Source organism: Schistocerca nitens, chromosome 8 (genome assembly GCF_023898315.1).
Source record: "Schistocerca nitens isolate TAMUIC-IGC-003100 chromosome 8, iqSchNite1.1, whole genome shotgun sequence".
Lineage (NCBI taxonomy): Eukaryota > Metazoa > Arthropoda > Insecta > Orthoptera > Acrididae > Schistocerca > Schistocerca nitens.
The window spans coordinates 298892693-298913803 of record NC_064621.1 but is presented as its reverse complement, the minus strand read 5'-3'; the positions used below and the strand labels follow the sequence as shown (position 1 = coordinate 298913803).

Genomic DNA, 21111 nt, shown 5'->3' with positions numbered 1-21111 from the left:
TTGTGTTTGCATGAGTGTGTATGTTGTCTAATTCTGATGAAGGCTTTTTTGGTTTAAAGCTTACTTGTTTGGCAGTCATTTTGTTGTGCCTATCTGCAAGTCAGAATCTCCACTATATGGTGAGTAGCAACTATCCTATTCAGAATATTGGTCATTATTCCATCCTGGATTTTCCATTGTTTAATACATTTTTTAAGAAGTTAAATTATTCATGCAGCTCCCAGGCTAGTGTATTCTGTGAAAGCTCCTTCATCCCTGCATAACTATTGCAACATACATCCATTAGAAACTGCGTACTAAATCTGAACCATGATCTCCCTTAAAAAATTCTTGTTGCCTCAAGATGTGTCCTATGAACCAATCCCTTTTTGTAGTCATGTTTTCCCATACATTTCTACTTTCCCCTATTTGATTCAGTGCTTCCTCATAAGTTATTCAGTCCACCCAGCTAATCTTCAGCATTACTCTGTAGTACAACATTTGAAAAGCTCCTATTCTCTTCTTATCTGAACTGTTTATTGTAGACATTTCACTTACATATTTAGCTGCACTCCAGACAAAAACCTCTAGAAATAATTTCCTAACATTTACACTTATATTTGATGTTGGTAAATCACTCTTTTTCAGGAATGCTTTTCTTGCTATTGCCAATCTGCGTGTTATATTGTCTTTACTTGGGACATCATCAGGTATTTTGCTACATGAATCTGCATGTTATATTTCCTTTACTTCAGCTATCATCAATTATTTTGCTGCCTGAATAGCAAAACTCATCTACCACTTTTATTGTTTCATTTCCTAATCTAATCCCTTCAGCATTATCTTGTTTAACTGGACTACTTACCATTATACTCTTAATTTACTTTTGTTGATGTTCATCTTACAACCTCTTTTCAAGACACCATCCATTCTGTTCAACTGCTCTTGCAAGTCCTTTGCTGTCTTTGATGTAATTACAGTCATCACCAAATCTCAAAGTTTTTGTTTCTTCTCCTTGAACTTTTATTCCCATTCCACATTTCTCCTTGGTTTCCATCACAACTAGCTCTATGTATAGATTGAATAACTTTGGGGGAGGCTATGAACCTGCCTCACTCCATTAAGCAAACTCATAAGGTATGTCATAGGGTCAGTATTACCTCATGTGTTCTTACCTATCTCTAGACCCAACCTGACCGTCCTTGAGGTTTTTTCTCTATCTGTTTTTCCATTCTTCTGTAAATAATTCATGTCAGCTCTTTGCACTCATGAATTATTGAACTGGTAGTGTGGTAAAATTCACACCAATCAGCAGATGCCTCATGTCATTAAATATTGTCAGCATGGTAAATGATTTGTGCAGTTGTGTTGCTAGCTAATGTACTGTATTTTTAAGATGATTCTACATTCTTCTTCAGAAAGAATAGTTCTGAGGTGCTCATAATTATATGTATAGTTTACCGATTTTTGCTGCCATCTTGTTTATTTGACAAATCTGTGCTGGTTTGTTTCAGGTGTTATAAATGCTGAAGCTCTTACAGCTGGTGTGGTGTGTGCTGCACTTGTACTTATTAGCATTGTAGCTGTCCTAGCATTTAAACTGATAAAAGAGAAGGCAAGTACACATTCCAAGTTGATATTAAAAACTTCTAAGCAAAGGAGTTGGGAGAGGTTATGCAATTACAACAAACATGAAACAATTTTCCACATTCCATATGTTATGTTCTTTAGTTTAACAACACAGTTTTGGGTTTTGCTGGAATTGACAATTTGTCAGTGACCGTTCACTTTAATTAAGTGCATGGTGATAATCTTACCAATACAAAATATTGGACTGAACTTGCAGGGTAGTTATTGGTTCATGTGTATGCTACTACAGTTAATGTCCAGTCAATGTTGTGTGCTGTTTGTGATGGGATGGATGTATGTGCCTTGAACAGATTGTATTGTTGTTGTTGTTATTGTTGTTATTATTATGGCCTTTAGTGTGCAGACTGGATTGATGCAGCTCACGCTGCTAGTGTACTTATATCCTCTACACACTTCTACATCTCTACATAATTACTACAACCTACAACTATCTGAACCTGCTTATTATATTTCAGCTTTGATCTCCTTCTGCAATCTCCCCCCCCCCCCCCCCTCCCACACACACACACTTCACTACAATATCCATTGACAATTCCTTGATGCTTCTGGATGAGTCCTATCAACCGATACCGATACCTTCTTTTAATCAAGTTGTGCCATAATTTTCTTTTTTCCTCAGTCTTGTTCAGTACTTACCCATCTAATCTTTAGCATTATTCTGTAGTATGTCATTTCAAAAACCTCTATTCTTTTCTTCTCTGAACTGCTTATTGTCCACATTTTACTTCCATACAAGGCTGCAGTTCAGATATGTTTCTAGAGAACCCTTCTTAACACCTAAGCTGATATTAGATGTTAACAAATTCCTCTTTCTCAGAAATGTTTTACTTACTATTGGTAGTCTGCCATTTATATCCTGACTACTTAGCTGTCATCAGTAATTTACTGCTTAAATAGCAAAACTCATCTACTTCTTTTAGTTTCTTGATTCTTAACACACAATTCTTTCACCATCACCCAGTTTCATTCAATTACATGCATTTTCCCCTTTTTACTTCTGTTAGTCATCTGATAATCTCTTTTCAACACATGATCTATTCTTTTAAGCTGTTCATCCAAATCCTTTGCTGTCTCTGACAAAATTACAGTGTTATTGTCAAATTTTAAAATTTTTATTTTGTCTCCATGAGATATAATCCCCTTTCCAAATCTCTCTTTGTTTCCTTTATCGCTTGCTCAATTTACAGATTAAGTAACGCTAGGGATAGGCTACAAATTTGTCGCACTTTCGTCTCAGCTACAGCTTCCTTTTCGTGTCCTTCAACTCTTACTACTGCAGTCTGGTTTCTGTACAAGCTGTAAATAACCTTTTATGCCCTGTATTTTATCCCTGTTACCTTCAGAATTTCATAGAGTGTAGTCCAGTCTACATTGTCTAAAGTTTTCTCTATATCTACAAATCCTGTAATTGTAGGTTTGCTTTTCTTCAGCCTATCTTCTGGGATAACTGTTAAGGGCAGTATTGCCTCATACGAACCTACATTTCTCCAGAACTGAAACTGATCTTTCCTGAGGTCAGCTTCTACCAGTTTTTTCCATTCTTCTACAAATATTTTGCAACAATGACTTATTAAACAGATGGTTCAGTAGCACCCACACTTGTCAGGACCTGCTATTGGATTTAAACTTTCTTCTTGAAGACTGAGGGTATTTCGTCTGTTTCATATGTCTTGCACACCAGGTGGAGTAGTTTTGTCATGGGTGGCTTTCCCATGGGTGGCTTTCCCACAGATCTCAATAATTCTAAGGGAATGTTATCTATTCCAGTATCCTTGTTTCCACTTAGGTCTTTCAGTGTGTTGTCAGATTCTTCTCGCAGTATCATATCTCCCATCGGATATTCACCTACTTCTTCTTCTCTTGCTATAATATTGTCCTCAAGCCTGTTCCCTTATATAAATGCTCCATGTATTATTTTCACCTTTCAGCTTTCCCTTCTTTGTTTAGTACTGGCTTGCCATCTGAGTTCTTGATATTCATAAGGCTGCTTCTCTTTCCTCCAAAGGTCTAATTAATTTTCCTGTGGATAACATTTATCTCTCTCCCAGTTTTGCATGCTTTTAAAGCCTTCCATTTTCACTCTACCCATTCCTACTTAGCCAGTTTATATTTTCTGTCAATCTCATAATGTCTACATCTGTATTCTCTTGTGCCTGTTTATTTGTTGCATTTCTATATTTTCTCATTTCGTCAGTTAAATTCAGTATCTCCCATGTTATATCTCTATGTTATACCCATCTTTTGAAAATATTACAATCTAGTCAGCCACTATATATTTTAAAATTTTGAAAAAATATTTATTGTTTTTATTTAATGCTTCTACCACATTCCATAGATGTTTTAAATTTTTTAATTGAACTTAACCAAAAAGTTTGTCGTAGTAGTAGGTGTCACTTTCCACAGTGAATGTCATATCATGTTCAGGACCTTACTTGCACATCAGTATCTCTTTAAAAAGTATGTTGTGATTAAAAGTCAACAATAATTACTGAAACTTGCATTTTTTAAATATTTTGTGGTGCTCATAAAGTAGCCCCCAGCTTAGTAGTACATGCTATTGAAAATGCTTTGACTTTGCTTAAAAATGCACTGATATTGCTAAGAGTGTGCTAAAAGATATTTTCAGGTTCTGGACCCTACTCACAAATCAGTACACCCCATACCCATTAATGCACGTCATGGAAAATGTAGTGGTATTGCTAGGGTAAAGCCATACAGTAGAGCTACATGCTCTCGAGGGCAAAAAATATAACAACTGTAGTTTCCCATTTCTTTCAGTTGTTCTCAGTACCACCACAGTGAGGCCATGTTGGCTAATGTTACAAGGCCACGTCAGTCAGTAATCCAGATGGTTGCCCTGAAGCTATGAAAAATGCTGCTGCTCCTCTACAGGAACCATAGATTGGTCTGGCATCTGCACGATACCCCTACGTTGTGGTTGTATGTTCAGTATGGCTATCAGTATCACAGAGGCACACAAGCAACCCCATCTCTGCAAGATCCTTGGTTCAAGGATCCATGGTTCAGGGGGTGTCAACATTCTGTATAAAGAAGGTTTATAAGTGACCTGATCTCCTGGATAAAAGTCTTGTGGTAAACAGTTGAGATCGGCCACACCAGCAAACCTAACATGTGTAATATGAAGAGTGAATTAAAGACAGAAGGTTATTCTGAGGGCCTTGGAAGAAATTCTATCAGTGTCAATAACTACTTATAGTTGACTTAAGGAAGTCACACATTGAATTTTATGGCTGGTTTGTAAATGCTAATGCATTATGGACTTGTCTAATTAAGGGAATACTTTAACCTTATTTTGACTGGTGTGATTTGGTTTTAACTTATCTATAATGGACAAAGAGATTTGCTTACATATTGCTTCTCAGGATAGTTACATGAGGCAACAGTACTCCCCATACTACTCATAAGTTTACTGAAAGAGACTTCATTCAAGAACACCAGTCCACCCATGAGATCTGCAACAGATAAGAAGGTAACAAATAATGTGGAGGTGGGTGGTAGTAATCAAAACAAAGATTCTGCTGGTAGCTGGTAGAATTAAGTTGGGCATATGGAGGTGATTGTGAAGTAGATAATTGTCATTAAGATAGATAGGCCACATCTGTGTTCTAGTGCTTCAGTCTGTGCCAAACAGCCATTGTTTTTAGATGTGAGTTTGGGTGGGATACACAAAAAAGCTGCCTGTTTCGTTTATCCCAAAAAGAAGGTATGTGGTTTCCACTATGAAGTTGTGATATTAAATATGAATATAAAGGGCTATATACTGTATTTTACAGACTATAGGATGCACTTTTTTCTTTGAAAAATTACTTCCAGAATTCAGGTGCATCTTATACTCAGAATTAATATAAAAATGTTCAGTGTTTGATTTAAAATTCCTGCAAGTCTTAAAAATGGCCATATATTCAATGCCGCAGGAAATGTATCCCTTCCTGACAACATCAGATTCGACTGGCAGCAGCAGTGTTCCAATGCAATTAACATGAGTTGCAGGGCAGGGATTCACAAGCTTGCTAACACAGCCTCCCTCCCACTCCACCATCACCCAGAACACTGTCTGGCCTATGATGTATCATTGCAGCCTACAGTGCCAGTCAACTAGAATGGAAAGTGATTTGCGCTTTTGGTAACAGTACGGTATTTTTGTTAGTAGCTAGTTTCACATAGGAAAATAAATAAATAAATAAAAGGTATTCATGTGATGTGGGCTATAAATTTGAAAGTAATAGCATATGCAGAAGAACTTGGAAACAGAGCAGCTGAGTGGCATTTCGGTCCTCAACCAACAGAAAAAACCAATCATGATTGGTGGGCTAGTAAAGAAGAACTGAAAAAATGAGGAAAACTGAATGTGCTAATTGAGGACTGAATGCAAAATGGTCAAAATTAGAAGACAATGTATTGAAATGAATTCAAGAATACCATCAGAATGGCATTGGAATTAATACAAAAATGATTCAAATATACACTCGCAAGTTAGCACTACAGTGTAGCTTAACAGGCTTTTAAGGTGTAGATGGTTGATACTACAGTTTTATGAACCACTGTGGACTTAGCATGTGAACCAAATCCAAAGTACCTCAGAAAATGTGACAAAAATATGAAGAGAAAATATTATCTTTCAATTGTTTATTATCCAACATCAAAAGAAAACCAGTGCACAACCAAGCCAAATAGCGAATATAGATGAAATTCCCCTGGCATTTGATGTGCTGAGTAGCCGAACTATTGCCATGATAAGTGCTAAAAGTGTAACTACAAAAATAAGTTACATGAGAAAATGCACTACTGTAGTCCTTTCATGTTGTGCTTATGGTACTAAACTTAATCCAGTGATGATTTTCAAGCATAAAACAATTCCAAAACCTTTTGAAATCGCCAAGTGTTGCGGTTCACATATAAACAAGAATGAGATGGTTGAGGCTGGTAGGAAATTATGGATTAACAGAGTGTGGGAGAGATGGAAAGGTGCTTTATTGAAGAAGAGTTATTTTCTTGTGCTAGGTCAGTTTAGTAGTAATTTGAGAAATTCTGTGAATGAGAATTTGAGACAGGGAAATACAGAGCTTGCTGTTATTCTGGGAGGATTTGCTTCACAACTGCAACCACTTGATGTCTCATTAAATAAGCCATTTAAAGTGTGTATGAGAGAGAGGAATGGAACAAATGGATGATGGATGGAACCCAACATGAAATCATGCTGAAGGGAGCTTTAAAATGAGCTAGAATCATATAAGTGTGGCAGTGGATAAAAACAGTCATGCTCTAGAGAGAGAGAAAACATTACTGATGACTCTTTCAAGAAGTGCGCACATATAACACTCATGATGGCAGTGAAAACCACCTTATATATGAAGAGGACAATGATGACTATAAAGAGGAAGAAGGAGAAGAAGAAGAAGAAGAAGAAGAAGAAGAAAGTTCAAATAACAGTTTTCAGGGATTGTAAAGGTCAGTTTCGCTTTATAAACTAAGATTTCTTTTTAGTCTTGCTTTGTACTCTAATAATAAAAATTATAAAAATATTATTTTTTAAAAAAATTGCTTGAAAATTAAGGTGCTTATTATATCCCATAGCATCTTATAGTCCTTAGGATATGGTAAAACACAGAGTACTCTGAAATGCATGTTTATAGGAAATGTACTGAACCAAAATCTTGTTTGATACCAAGCAGTTCATCTTTTAGATGACTATATTGTGAAATTCAATGTGACCTTTTTTTTTTGTTTTTTTGTTTTTTTTTTTTTTTTGGGGGGGGGGGGGTGTAGAGGGTTATATATGAAACAGGAAGTCAGAACAAATTTATCAATTGGAGCTGAGTTCGTACATCAAAACAAAAGTAGTAGTGATGTAATAATCACCACTATAGAATTAAAGAAATTGAATGTCAAAATTTTGTAACTGCACTGGAACAATATAAATAAGTTATTGATAGTGTAGTCTTAAATTATGGGACAGCTATAGAGAGCAAATGCAAGAAATTGGCAGGTAGTGTCTGATACAAGGTAGACAGTGGGACAAGAAAAATAAAATTTTTATTAGAGGACAAAATGCTACTCAACATATAGAGGAGATGTTGAGTTGCAGAAAGGCACAACAAATGAGTGCTAAAGATGTGAGCTTTTGACCAAAAGACCTCCTTCTAAAGTAGACTACTAACACACATTCATGCAAGCACAACTCACACACACATGACCACAGCCTCTAACCCCTGGGACTGGACTGCGAGCAACTGCGCGTAAGGAAAGAAGCAGTCTGGATGTTGAGGGGTAAGGAGGAGGCTGGGGCAGGCAGGGGGAGGGATAGCAGTGTAGGGGCAAGGATTGTAAATTGTTGCTTGTAAGGGCATGCAGGGACCTGGTGTGGAGGACAGGGTAGGGCAGCTAGGTGCAGTTGGGTGGGGGGGGGGGGGGGGGGGGAAGGATAGAAGTAGAGGAGGGAAAAAAGTGAATGCAGTTGCATTAGTGGCAGCTGTGTAGTCTGGAGTGGGAGCAGGTAAGGTGATAGGTGGGTGGAGGAAAGGGACTAACAGAGGTTTAGGCCAGAGGAGTTATGTGAATGTAGGATATGTTGAAAGTAAACAAGTAACCTTCTGGCCCAAAAGCCGAATTAGAAACATACATACATGTGTGTGTGTGTTGTCTAATTCAGAAGAAGGCCTTTTGGCAAAAGCTTACTTGTTTAGCAGTCTTTTTGTTGTGTGTCTGCAACTCAACACCTCTGTTATACAGTGAGCAACAATCTATCCTTTTCGTAATATTGCCATTACTCAGCATTTTTCATTGCTGGATAAGTTGCAGGGAGAGTTCCCAATTGTGCATTTCGAAAAAGGTGGTGATTTATGAAGGATCCAGATGGCACAAGCTGTGAGCAGTCATTGAAGTGAAGAATATTGTGTAGAGCAACATACTCAGCAACTGGGTGGTCCAGCTGTCTCTTGACCACAGCTTGTCAATGGCCATTCATGCAGACAAACTCCATGTTGGTTGTCCTGCCCATGTAGAATGATGCATAGTAATTAGAGCTCAGCATGTAGATCAGCATTAAAAGATAGCACTACCTTTGATAGGACATGTGATGCTTGTGATGGGACTGGAATAGGTTGGTGGGAGGATGTATGGAACAGATCTGTTAAAGGGATATGAGCCATAAGGCAAGGGGTTGGGAGCAGAGTGGGGAAGGGATGGATGAGGATATTCTGTAAGTTCTTTGGGCAGTGGAGTACCACAGTGGCTGGGATGGGAAGTATAGTGGGTAGGAGATTCCTCATTTCAGGGTACAACGAGAGGTAGTTGAAACTCTGGTGGAGAATGTGATTCAGCTGCTCCAGTCCTGGCTGCTACTGGGTCATGACGGGAATAGTTCTTTGTGACTGTTGGTGGGACTCGGTGAAGGTGGTACACGAGTGGAGAGACAGGGCAAGGAAGATCTATTTCTGTACAAAGTTTGGAAGGTAATTTCAATCTATGAAGGTCTCCATGAGACCCTTGGTATATTTTGAGAGGGACTTCTTATCACTACAGATGCAATGGCCACATGTGTCTAGGCTGTATGGAAGGGACTTCTTGGCACAAAATGGGTGGTGCAGTTGGGACAGAGGGAGGGGGAAGAGGGGCGAGAGATAGACTTGGAGGAGGGGTTCTGGAATGGGCCTAAGGAGTTGAGGAGAGACTGGTGGTTCGTGGGTTTGATATGGACAGAGGTACAGATGTAGGCATCTATGAGACGAGGACCAGGTGAAGTGATAGAGGAGAAGGTGTTCAGTTCTGGAGGAATGTGGACAGGGTGGCTTCACCCTCAGTCCAGCAATGAATCTGAACTAGGCAAAAGACTTGGGATTCTGGGTGGTTAGAAAGAATTCCTCTAAATGGCCTATGAATAAGTGGGAATAGTATGGACCCATGCAGGTGCCCATTGCTGAACCACAGATTTGCTTGTAGATGATGCCTTCAAAAGTAATGTAATTTTGAGTGAGGATACAGTTGGTTGTGGTGACATTGAAGGAGGTTGTAGGTTTGGGATCATAGGGCAATGGGCAAATTAGTGTTAAATAGTGGCAATGCCTTAGGCATTAGGAATGTTAGCATAAAAGGAGGTGGCATCATCAGTGACAAGCAGGGTGTTGTGGTAAGGGATCAAGAACTATGGAGAGTCAGTGGAGGAAATGGTTGGTGTCTTTTATATAAGAGTGTAGGTTACAGGAAATTGGTCTTTGAGAACAGAGATTCTCTCACTGGGAGCACAGTAATTATCCACAATCGGTCATCCTGAGTGGTTGGTGTTGTGGACATGAGGAAGCTTGCAGGAGGTAGGTATGTGGAGTGTGGTAGGGGTGAGGAGAGAGATAGACTTGGAGGAGGGGTTCTGGGATGGGCCTAAGGAGTTGAGGAGAGACTGGAAATTCTGTTAGATTTCTGGAATTGGGTCACTGTGGCAGGGTTTGTAGGTGGATAAATTTGGCAGAATCCTTCTGCTAGTTATCCCTTTAGTTCGAAACCACAGTGGTGGAGCCTTTGTATGCAAGCTGGATTATAAGGTGCACAAAAATCGCCTGCACTTTACCTCTCCATTGACCCAACCACCTCCCAGATCCCATGGTCTGGCCACAAAGGAGCATTACCCTCATGACCCGTATCACTCAGGACTGGAGCAAATTAATCACATTCTGCACCTGTGTTTTGACTATCTTTTGTCATGCCTTGAAATGAGGAATATCCTACCTACAATCCTTCCTACCCCTCCCACATTAGTATTCTGCTGCCTACTGAACCTACATAATATCCTAGTCCATCCGTACTTTAGTAGTACTCCCAACACCTTCCATCATTGCTCTTATCACTGTAACATACGTAAATGGAAGACTTGTCCCATACATCCTCCTTTCACCACCTACTCCAATACAGTCACAAGAAACACCTATCCCATCAAAAGTAGAGCTGTCTGTGAAAGCTGTCATGTGACCCACAAACTAATCTGCAACCACTGTGATCTGTTTTATGTGGACATGATGACCAACAAACTGCCTGTCTGCATGAATATGGCCACTGGCAAACTGTGGCCAGGAAACAACCGGACCACCCGGTTGGTGAGCACCCGCCCTACACAATGTTCTCCATTTCAGTGATTGCTTCACAGCCTGTTCCATCTGGGTCCTTCCTAACAACACAAGCTTTTATGAATTGTGCTGGTGGGATCTCTCTCTGCAATATATCCTGGCCTCGACCTTTGTTAGTCCCTGTCCTTTACCCATCCGCCCTTACCCTACTCCCACTCCAGCACTACTCAGCTGTCGCTAATGCAAACATAATCTCTTATCCCTTCCTTTACTTCTCTCCTTACTTCCCACCTCCCCCACCTGCCCCCCCCCCCCCCCCATACCCCTGTTTGACATCTTGACTTCAGCTAGCTGCCCTAACCAGGTCTTACCAAGTCCCTGCATGCCACTAAAAGGAGCTTACTGTCCCCATCCCTTTGCTGCTTCACAGCCTGTGCTGTATAGATCCTTCCCACCAACACCAGCTTTTCTGAATTTCACAGGTGAGAACTCTCCCTGCAGTGTATCCTACATTCCCATAACCCTCCTGGCCTCAACCTTCATTAGTCATTGTCCTCACCCATCCAGCCCCTTCCATGTTCCCATTCCAGCACTACACAGCCCCCATTCCACCATCGCTCCCAGTCTTTTTACTTCTCTCCTTTTCCTAGCTGCCCCACCTTGTCCCTGCGCACTCCCCAGCAGCACTTCACTGTCCCCCACCCCTACCCTATTATCCCTCCTCCTCCCCACCCCAGTCTCCTCCTTACCCTTATCCAGTTGCCACTCCCATCTTGCACTGCTGCAGCTGCTCGCACTGTGGCTTCAACTGCCAGAGACTGCAGTCATGTGCCAGAGACTGCAGTCGTGTGTGAGTAGCAACTTTCCTTTTCATAATATTGTTAATTCATGTCTGTCATTTATGGTGCAGTTGATTCTGATGTTAACAGCTGCTTAGTGACATGTTTCATTTGTTGCAAATATTGTATTACTTGTTTGTTTTCCATTTATTAAAAAGTTCCATTATATTATAGGCAGTTTCTTGTCTCAGCTGAATAGCTTTTACGGGTTTTCTGCAGTAGTGGTTGTCGTTTTTTATTTTTCTTCATTTTTAAGCAGGCATATAGCACCTCAAAGATCATACCAGAAACTTTATTTTTGTTTCAGAAACTACGAAAAAAATTAAGTGAAATTGGCCTTGAAAATTTTGTGGAAGGAGCACCAGAAAGTATGAATCCAAATCTTCCTTTGGATGAACAGGCAGAGTTACTGCCATACAATAAAATTTGGGAGTTCCCCCGTGAAAAATTAAAATTTGGTAAGTTTGTACCCGAAAGAAGCAGTAGGAAAAAATTAATAAAGAAAATTAGAAATTAAGATATCTATATAGGTTGATATTCTTTTACATTTCTTGATGCTGTCTGTTGTTATGGCCAGCAGATGGAAAAAAATATTTTCCATTGACTTAAATTTTTATTTATTTATTTATTTATTTTTTGTTGCTCTTGAGTATCCAATGGTGTAGCATGATAACTAAAATGACTAAACATGTATGTGAGAGAATTTATAAACTTGAAATTTATAAACATAGTAATGAAGATCAAACAATGTATTTTTGCAGGTCAGTATTCTGCCCACTCTATAGCTTTCTCTGCATGTTCCATTCACAAATGTATCTAGCATTATCAAAGGCACTCTTTCAGCTGACTAATGAGATTTTATTTTTCACATTCTCTTGCTGTGTATCAAGTCATGCAAACTATGATTATGATGATATTAATAAAAAAAACACTATTTTTGCCTTATTTAACAAATTTTATTATGGTTACAGCACAGCTTAGGTTTCAGATTACATGTCCATTTCAGGTACATAACTGACCCCAAAGATGATAAAGCAAAGATAAACATGATGATAAGATAAAGGTAAACATCTCAACTTCTTAATGTATTGATCCTTGGCTCAATGTAAAAATGCTTCAATGACCATTTTTTTTGACCAGTTACATATGGAATTACACAATTTTGCAGTTACAGTAACATGACAAAAATATCCAGGAATAGAATTTTGCATTAGCCTAGAACTTGAAGTTTTACTTCTATCCAGGAATTGTGATCTCCAGAATGAGATTTTCACTCTGCAGCGAAGTGTGCGCTGATATGAAACTTCCTGGCAGATTAAAACTGTGTGCCCGACCGAGACTCGAACTCGGGACCTTTGCCTTTCGCGGGCAAGTGCTCTGCCATCTCCTCGCAGGAGAGCTTCTGTAAAGTCTGGAAGGTAGGAGACGAGGTACTGGCAGAAGTAAAGCTGTGAGGACTGGGCGTGAGTCGTGCTTCGGTAGCTCAGATGGTAGAGCACTTGCCCGCGAAAGGCAAAGGTCCCGAGTTCGAGTATCGGTCGGGCACACAGTTTTAATCTGCCAGGAAGTTTCATATCAGTGCACACTCCGCTGGAGAGTGAAAATCTCATTCTGGAAACATCCGCCAGGCTGTGGCTAAACCATGTCTCTGCAGTATCCTTTCTTTCAGGAGTGCTAGTTCTGCAAGGTTCGCAGGAGAGCTTCTGTAAAGTTCGGAAGGTAGGAGACGAGATACTGGCAGAAGTAAAGCTGTGAGGACCGGGCGTGAGTCGTGCTTTGGTAGCTCAGATGGTAGAGCACTTGCCCACGATAGGCAATTGTGATCTCGTCTTAAAAAGGTCAATAATGAAATTGTGTTTGCTTGGTTTAATAGTAGGTGTGGGCTATACATATATGGTTTTGAATTTCTCACTGACTGTGTTTTGTCCCCTTTTCCTTTATGTGTGAGACTTCTACATCTATTTGTATTTGTGGTTTTTGTTAAGGCAATGTTCTGCAAAAGGCTGAATCAGGTTTTATTTTAAAAGCATCTTTTGTGGTCACTGTAACGATATGGCTTTTCGTACATTTTTGTGTGCTAGGATTGTGAACAGTTCTCATGATCTAACATATTACTATGACTGGTATGAAATTATGATCATTTCTCATATTTTTTTTGTTTCCTGTGACTCTGTATTACCATATGAAGTTGCTAATCATTTTGTATCCACTTCACTAGCTCCATGAGATCGGGGGCTGGCTTCCTTCATCATGGGAGAAATCAGACTAGCTCTTCATAAAATGAAATTAAGGAAAGCCCGGTGGAATAGAATAGAATAGAATAGAATAATTTTATTGTAGCAATAGACAATGTCATCCATACAATGCAATATAATTCATGTTGCAATAGAACAATAGGTTTGTTATTACAGTGTAATATTACAATTGATGAAATCCTACAAAGTCATACTTATAACACAATATAATTCCTGTTGCAAAAGAGCAATAGATTTGTTATTACAGTGTAATATTACGATTGGTGAAATCCTTTGTTGTTGTTTGTTGTGGTCTTCAGTCCTGAGACTGGTTTGATGCAGCTCTCCATGCTACTCTATCCTGTGCAAGCTTCTTCATCTCCCAGTACCTACTGCAACCTACATCCTTCTGAATCTGCTTAGTGTATCCTACAAAGTCATATTTATAATACTATATAATTCCTGCTGCAAAAGAGTAATTGGTTGGTTTTCAGTGGCATCCGTACCGAATTCCTCATATACAAGAAAATGGCTTCCCATATTTTACACCAATCTCATGCTGACAGATAATGTTCGCCATCAACTCAAGAGAGCTAAGATCAAAGACGTCTTAAAATGAGGAAAAATGAATGATTCATCCTAAAGCTGTAGACCATTTGCACTGCTTAGCATGATTGACAAACTTTTTGAAAGATTACTCTACAACAGGATCAGTCTTAAGATACTTAAACATATCCCAACTGAACAGCTGAATTTTGCCCTCATTGAAGCTGCTCAGATCACATTCTCTCATTAATGATGTGATACAAACAGGCTACTAGAAATAATGGAAACCCTCACCCATGTTTATCAACCTTATGCAGCATATGACACAGTTTGGAGACAAGTCATGATATTAAAATTAATGAATGCATTCTGCTGCAAAGATATCAACAACCTTGTCAGTGCCACACTTTCTGACAGATGTTTCCAAGTCATCACTGGGTGCTTAAATGAAGGTGAACAATGCTCTTTTGCAGGCATGTGCTCTGGATCTCCTGTTATTCAGCCTTTATATAGCTGATATACCAAAAACCACCTCTTGGAAGTTTGAATATACCAATGATTTGGCCCTGACAGTATGTTGTAATCATTTACAGGCCACTGAGGACATCTTGGTGAAGGATGTAAAAGTTAGCAGGAAACACTGTAGCCTTTGGAGTTTTCAATACGGTGCCAGATAGACAGAAGTATCTACATTCTACCTCAAGAACAAATTAGCCAACTGAGAACTCAGTGTTTACTTTGAGTACTAACTACTGTACCACAGTGAACACCCAAGATGTCTAGATGTCATCCCAGTTAGATCACTGTGCTTCAAGAATCATTTGTCAAACACAGCTGTCAGTTTCAGACCTCACAACAACATCCTGCATAAACTTGCTAGCACTTCAGAAGGGTCTTCTTGTACCATGCTACAAACTTCAACTTTAGGTCTAGTTTGTCTTGTAACGGAAAGTTGCAAACCAGTTTGCTCAACAATTATCACACTATTTGCCTTGATGTCCAACTAAATCAAACCATGTGCTTTATAACAGGCACAATAAAGACAATCCCAAACTATTGGCTGCCAACATCAAGCAATAAGACTCCTTCCCATCCACAAGGAGAGAAATCACTCAGTAGAGAACTCAAAAAAATTGAGAACAACCAGCTTCTACAAATCCACTGAGGCAAACCTGACAGTGGCAGAGCCAGACTGCATTGTAGAGGTTCACTTCTAAAGAGGCAACAATTTTGTATGGAAAGAGAAGTGTACCAAACATGCATCACCTACCTTTCATAATATGCAATGTGACAAGCGTCACAAAATCTGGTCTACCTTGAACAGAATTTGAACAAACTGTGGTGGATGCACTGACTCAGTGTACAGAAGGGAGAAAATAACTTCTCCCAAGAGTGATTGTGGAGCTGCCAGCAAACCATTAAACATATAGCTGAAGATTGCCCATTAGCAGCTTTAACTGGTGACTGCTCCGAATTCCTGCATGCAGCTGAAAAAGTAGTAGAATTCATCAGCGGTACAGATATTTGGATGTAGTTGTGTTTCCATATATTTTGTTGTTTTATATACCTTATTTAATTTTATGTCCGCCACCGTAGCTGAGTGGATAGTGTGCCAGCTTGACATACCAAGGGGCCTGGGTTCTATTCATGGCTGTGTTGGTGGTTTTCTCTGCTCAGGGACTGGGTGTTTGTCATCTTTGTCATCATCATTTCATCCTTATCGACACACAAGTCGCAGAAGTAGTGGCGTCACCTCAAAAGCCTTGCATCAGCTGATCACATCTACCTGCCAGGAGGCCCAGGTCACATGACATTTAATTTAATTTTATATCTGTTGTTAGTTTTTCTTTTTATATGACCTGCCTATTTTATATCCACATTAAATGCTTATTTGTAGACTATTTATATTTCATTAGTTCATGCTGTGCCGTGCCATGCAGTAAATAATAAATAGTCATTTTCATATTTACGGTATTGACAGCAGAAATTATTGTAGCTCCATTTCAAAAACATAAGTTGATGTTGGTATCTCTGAAATTAATTTAGCTATGACACGAGGCTGTATATAATTTTGTGAAGACTTTCTTACAATTCATTGAGGTGGAAATAGAATTTATTTATTTTGTTTATTTTTGTCTAAATACATTTCAATGTTTAATTACATTGCAATGTTTGCAAACAGTTAATAGGTCCAGAAATATTTGAAGTGAACAGCTTAACTAAATCATCCAAATCACAACTGGTATCGGTGACCATGAAACTGAGGCAACGGTGATTACCAAAATACAAAAGGCAACTAAAACAAGTAGAAAGATATATGTTGTTGTTGTTGTTGTTGTTGTGGTCTTCAGTCCTGAGACTGGTTTGATGCAGCTCTCCATGCTAATCTATCCTGTGCAAGCTCCTTCATCTCCCAGTACCTACTGCAACCTACATCCTTCTGAATCTGTTTAGTGTATTCATCTCTTGGTCTCCCTCTACAATTTTTACCCACCATGCTGCCCTGCAACGCTAAATTTGTGATCCCTTGATGCCTCAGAACATGTCCTACCAACTGATCCCTTCTTCTAGTCAAGTTGTGCCACAAACTTCTCTAATCCCCAATCCTATTCAATACCTCCTCATCAGTTACATGATCTACCCACCTAATTTTCAACATTCTTCTGTAGCACCACATTTCGAAAGCTTCTATTCTCTTCTTGTACAAACTATTTATTGTCCATGTTTCACTTCCATACATGGCTACACTCCATACAAATACTTTCAGAAACGACTTCCTGACACTTAAATTTACACTCGATGTTAACAAATTTTTCTTCTTCAGAAACGCTTTCCTTGCCATTGCCAGTCTACATTTTATATCCTCTCTACTTCAACCATAATCAGTTATTTTGCTCCCCAAATAGCAAAACTCCTTTACTACTTTAAGTGTCTCATTTCCTAATCTAATTCCCTCAGCATCACCCGACTTAATTTGACTACATTCCATTATCCTTGTTTTACTTTTGTTGATGTTCATCTTATATCCTCCTTCCAAGACACTATCCATTCCATTCAACTGCTCTTCCAAGTCCTTTGCTGTCTCTGACAGAATTACAATGTCATCAGCGAACCTCAAAGTTTTTATTTCTTCTCCCTGAATTTTAATACCTACTCCAAACTTTTCTTTTGTTTCCTTTACTGCTTGCTCATTATACAGATTGAATAACATCGGGGAGACGCTACAACCCTGTCTCACTCCCTTCCCAACCACTGCTTCCCTTTCATGCCCTTCGACTCTTATAACTGCCATCTGGTTTCTGTACAAATTGTAAATAGCCTTTCGCTCCCTGTATTTTACCCCTGCCACCTTTAGAATTTGAAAGAGAGTATTCCAGTCAACATTGTCAAAAGCTTTCTCTAAGTCTACAAATGCTAGAAATGTAGGTTTGCCCTTCCTTAATCTTTCTTCTAAGATAAGTCGTAAGGTCAGTACTACCTCACGTGTTCCAACATTTCTACAGAATCCAAACTGATCTTCCCCGAGGTCGGCTTCTACCAGTTTTTCCATTCGTCTGTAAATAATTCGCGATAGTATTTTGCAGCTGTGGCTTATTAAACTGATAGTTCAGTAATTTTCACATCTGTCAACACCTGCTTTCTTTGGGATTGGAATTATTATATTCTTCTTGAAGTCTGAGAGTATTTCGCCTGTCTCATACATCTTGCTCACCAGATGGTAGAGTTTTGTCAGGACTGGCTCTCCCAAGGCTGTCAGTAGTTCTAATGGAATGTTGCCTACTCCTGGGGCCTTGTTTTGACTCAGGTCTTTCAGTGCTCTGTCAAACTCTTCACGCAGTATCGTATCTCTCATTTCATCTTCGTCTACATCCTCTTCCATTTCCATAATATTGTCCTCAAGTACATCGCCCTTGTATAGACCCTCTATATACTCCTTCCACCTTTCTGCTTTCCCTTCTTTGCTTAGAACTGGGTTTCCATCTGAGCTCTTGATATTCATACAAGTGGCTCTCTTTTCTCCAAAGGTCTCTTTAATTTTCCTGTAGGCTGTATCTGTCTTACCCCTAGTGAGATAAGCCTCTACATCCTTACATTTGTCCTCTAGCCATGCCTGCTTAGCCATTTTGCACTTCCTGTCGATCTCATTTTTGAGACATTTGTATTCCTTTTTGCCTGCTTCATTTACTGATTTTTATATTTTCTCCTTTCATCAATTAAATTCAATATTTCTTCTGTTACCCAAGGATTTCTACTAGCTCTCATCTTTTTACCTACTTGATCCTCTGCTGCCTTCACTACTTCATCCCTCAGAGCTACCCATTCTTCTTTTACTGTATTTATTTCCGCCATTGCTGTCAATTGTTCCCTTATGCTGTCCCTGAAACTCTGTACAACCTCTGGTTTTTTTCAGTTTATCCAGGTCCCATTCCCTTAAATTCCCACCTTTTTGCAATTTCTTCAGTTTTAATCTACAGTTCATAACCAATAGATTGTGGTCAGAGTCCACATCTGCCCCTGTAAATGTCCTACAATTTAAACCTGGTTCCTAAATCTCTGTCTTACCATTATATTAGCTATCTGATACCTTTTAGTATCTCCAGGATTCTTCCACATATACAACCTTCTTTTATGATTCTTGAACCAAGTGTTAGCTATGATTAAGTTATGCTCTGTGCAAAATTCTACCAGACAGCTTCCTCTTTCATATCTTAGCCCCAATCCATATTCACCTACTATGTTTCCTTCTCTCCCTTTTCCTACTGTCGAATTCCAGTCACCCATGACTATTAAATTTTCGTCTCCCTTCACTACCTGAATAATTTCTTTTATCTCATCATACATTTCTTCAATTTCTTCATCATCTGCAGACCTAGTTGGCATATAAACTTGTACTACTGTAGTAGGCATGGGCTTCGTGTCTATCACTATAATACGTTCACTATGCTGTTTGTAGTAGCTTACCCACACTCCTATTTTTTTTTATTCATTATTAAACCTACTCCTGCATTACCCCTATTTGATTTTGTGTTTATAACCCTGTATTCATCTGACCAGAAGTCTTGTTCCTCCTGCCACCAAACTTCACTAATTCCCACTATATCTAATGCCAGTTTTCATTCTCCTGATAACGACGTCCTCCTGAGTAGTCCCCACCCGGAGATCCGAATGGGTGACTATTTTACCTCCGGAATATTTTACCCAAGAGGACGCCATCATCATTTAACCATACAGTAAAGTTGCATGCCCTCGGAAAAAATTACGGCTGTAGTTTCCCCTTGCTTTCAGCCGTTCGCAGTACCACAACAGCAAGGCCATTTTGGTTAGTGTTACACGGCCAGATCAGTCAATCATCAAGACTGTTGCCCCTGAAACTACTGAAAAGGCTGCTGCCCCTCTTCAGGAACCACACGTTTGTCTGGCCTCTCAACAGATACCCCTCCGTTGTGGTTGTACCTACGGTACGGCTATCTGTATTGTTGAGGCACGCAAGCCTCCCCACCAACGGCAAGGTCCATGGTTCATGGGGGGAGGAGAAAGATATATAGGTTCGACAAACTAGATAAAAGAGCAGTAGTGTCCTGCATCAATGAGGAACTTGAGTTTTGTAGTAGGACTAGGAATCAGGTTTAAAGGAATAGTTGATTATACATTGGATAGATATGTAGCCAGTAGAACAGTTCATAATGAGAGGTACCACCAAGGTATAAAGCCACCATACAAAAACTTCTAAAGAAACAGAGACTACTGCAAAATAGGTGAAAAACAAAGCATAGGGCTATAGATAGAGAAATGCTAATAAAAAGTGTTTGGCCCTCTAGAGAGTAATGCATGAATTCTTCAACAACTACCACAGAAGAATTTGGTCTAAAGATGTCTCACAAACTGCAAAGAAATTCTAATCATATTTAAGAACTGTTAGTAGCATAAGCACGAAAGTTAGCATCCACTCACTCATATGGATGAAGTAGGAACTGAAACAGAGGACAACAAAGCAGAAGGAGAAATGCTTTACTCCACTTTCAAATATTCCTTTACAAAGGGAAACCCAGGAGAGTTGCCCCAATTTAATCCTTGTACCACTGAACAGGTGAGTGAAATAAGTGTTAGTGTCTATGGTGTTGAGAAACAACTGAAATCATTAACATGAAACAAGCTCAAGGATCCAGTGGAATTCCTGTCAGATTCTATACTACATTTTTGACTGAGTTAGGCCATCTGTTAACTATAATCTATTGTAAACCTCTCAAATAAAAAACTGCATCCATTAGTTCAAAAAAAGTATGGGGTCACACCCATTTACAGGAAAGGTAATGGAAGTGATTCACAAAACTACCATCCACTATCCTTGATAGTGATTTGATGTAGAATCTTAGAACATATTCTGAGTGCAAACATAATGACATATCTCAAACAGAATACCTCCTCTATGCCAACCTCAGAGATTCCAAAAACATCAGTTGCGTGAAACCCAAATTGCATTTTCTCACATGACATACTGCAAGATTTGGACCGAGGCAATCAAGTAAATGCAGTATTTCTTGATTTCCAAAAAGCATTTAAGTCTGTGTGCCACATCTATTCTTATTATCAAAAATACAGTTGTATAGGGTATCAAGTGAAATTTGTGGCTGGATGGATGATTTTTTTGGTGGCGAAGACACAGCAAGTGAAAAAAATGAACTGGCAGACTCTTAAAGATAGACGTAAAATATTTGAAGAAAGCCTACTTCGAAAGTTTCAAGAACTGGCTTTAAATGACGACTCTTGGCATACACTTCAACCTCTTGA

General features: G+C 39.2%; 1 protein-coding gene across 2 annotated transcripts in view; it reads left to right on the top strand.

Moving 5' to 3' along the window:
• LOC126199370 (mast/stem cell growth factor receptor kita-like) overlaps nucleotides 1–21111 on the top strand; it is a 277142-nt gene that overhangs the window by 175820 nt on the left and 80211 nt on the right. For both annotated transcript variants that reach the window (XM_049936274.1, XM_049936273.1), the window contains exons 11-12: nucleotides 1494–1594; nucleotides 11850–12000. In XM_049936274.1, coding sequence (XP_049792231.1) covers nucleotides 1494–1594; nucleotides 11850–12000 — 252 coding nt within the window. The remainder of the gene's footprint in view (nucleotides 1–1493; nucleotides 1595–11849; nucleotides 12001–21111) is intronic.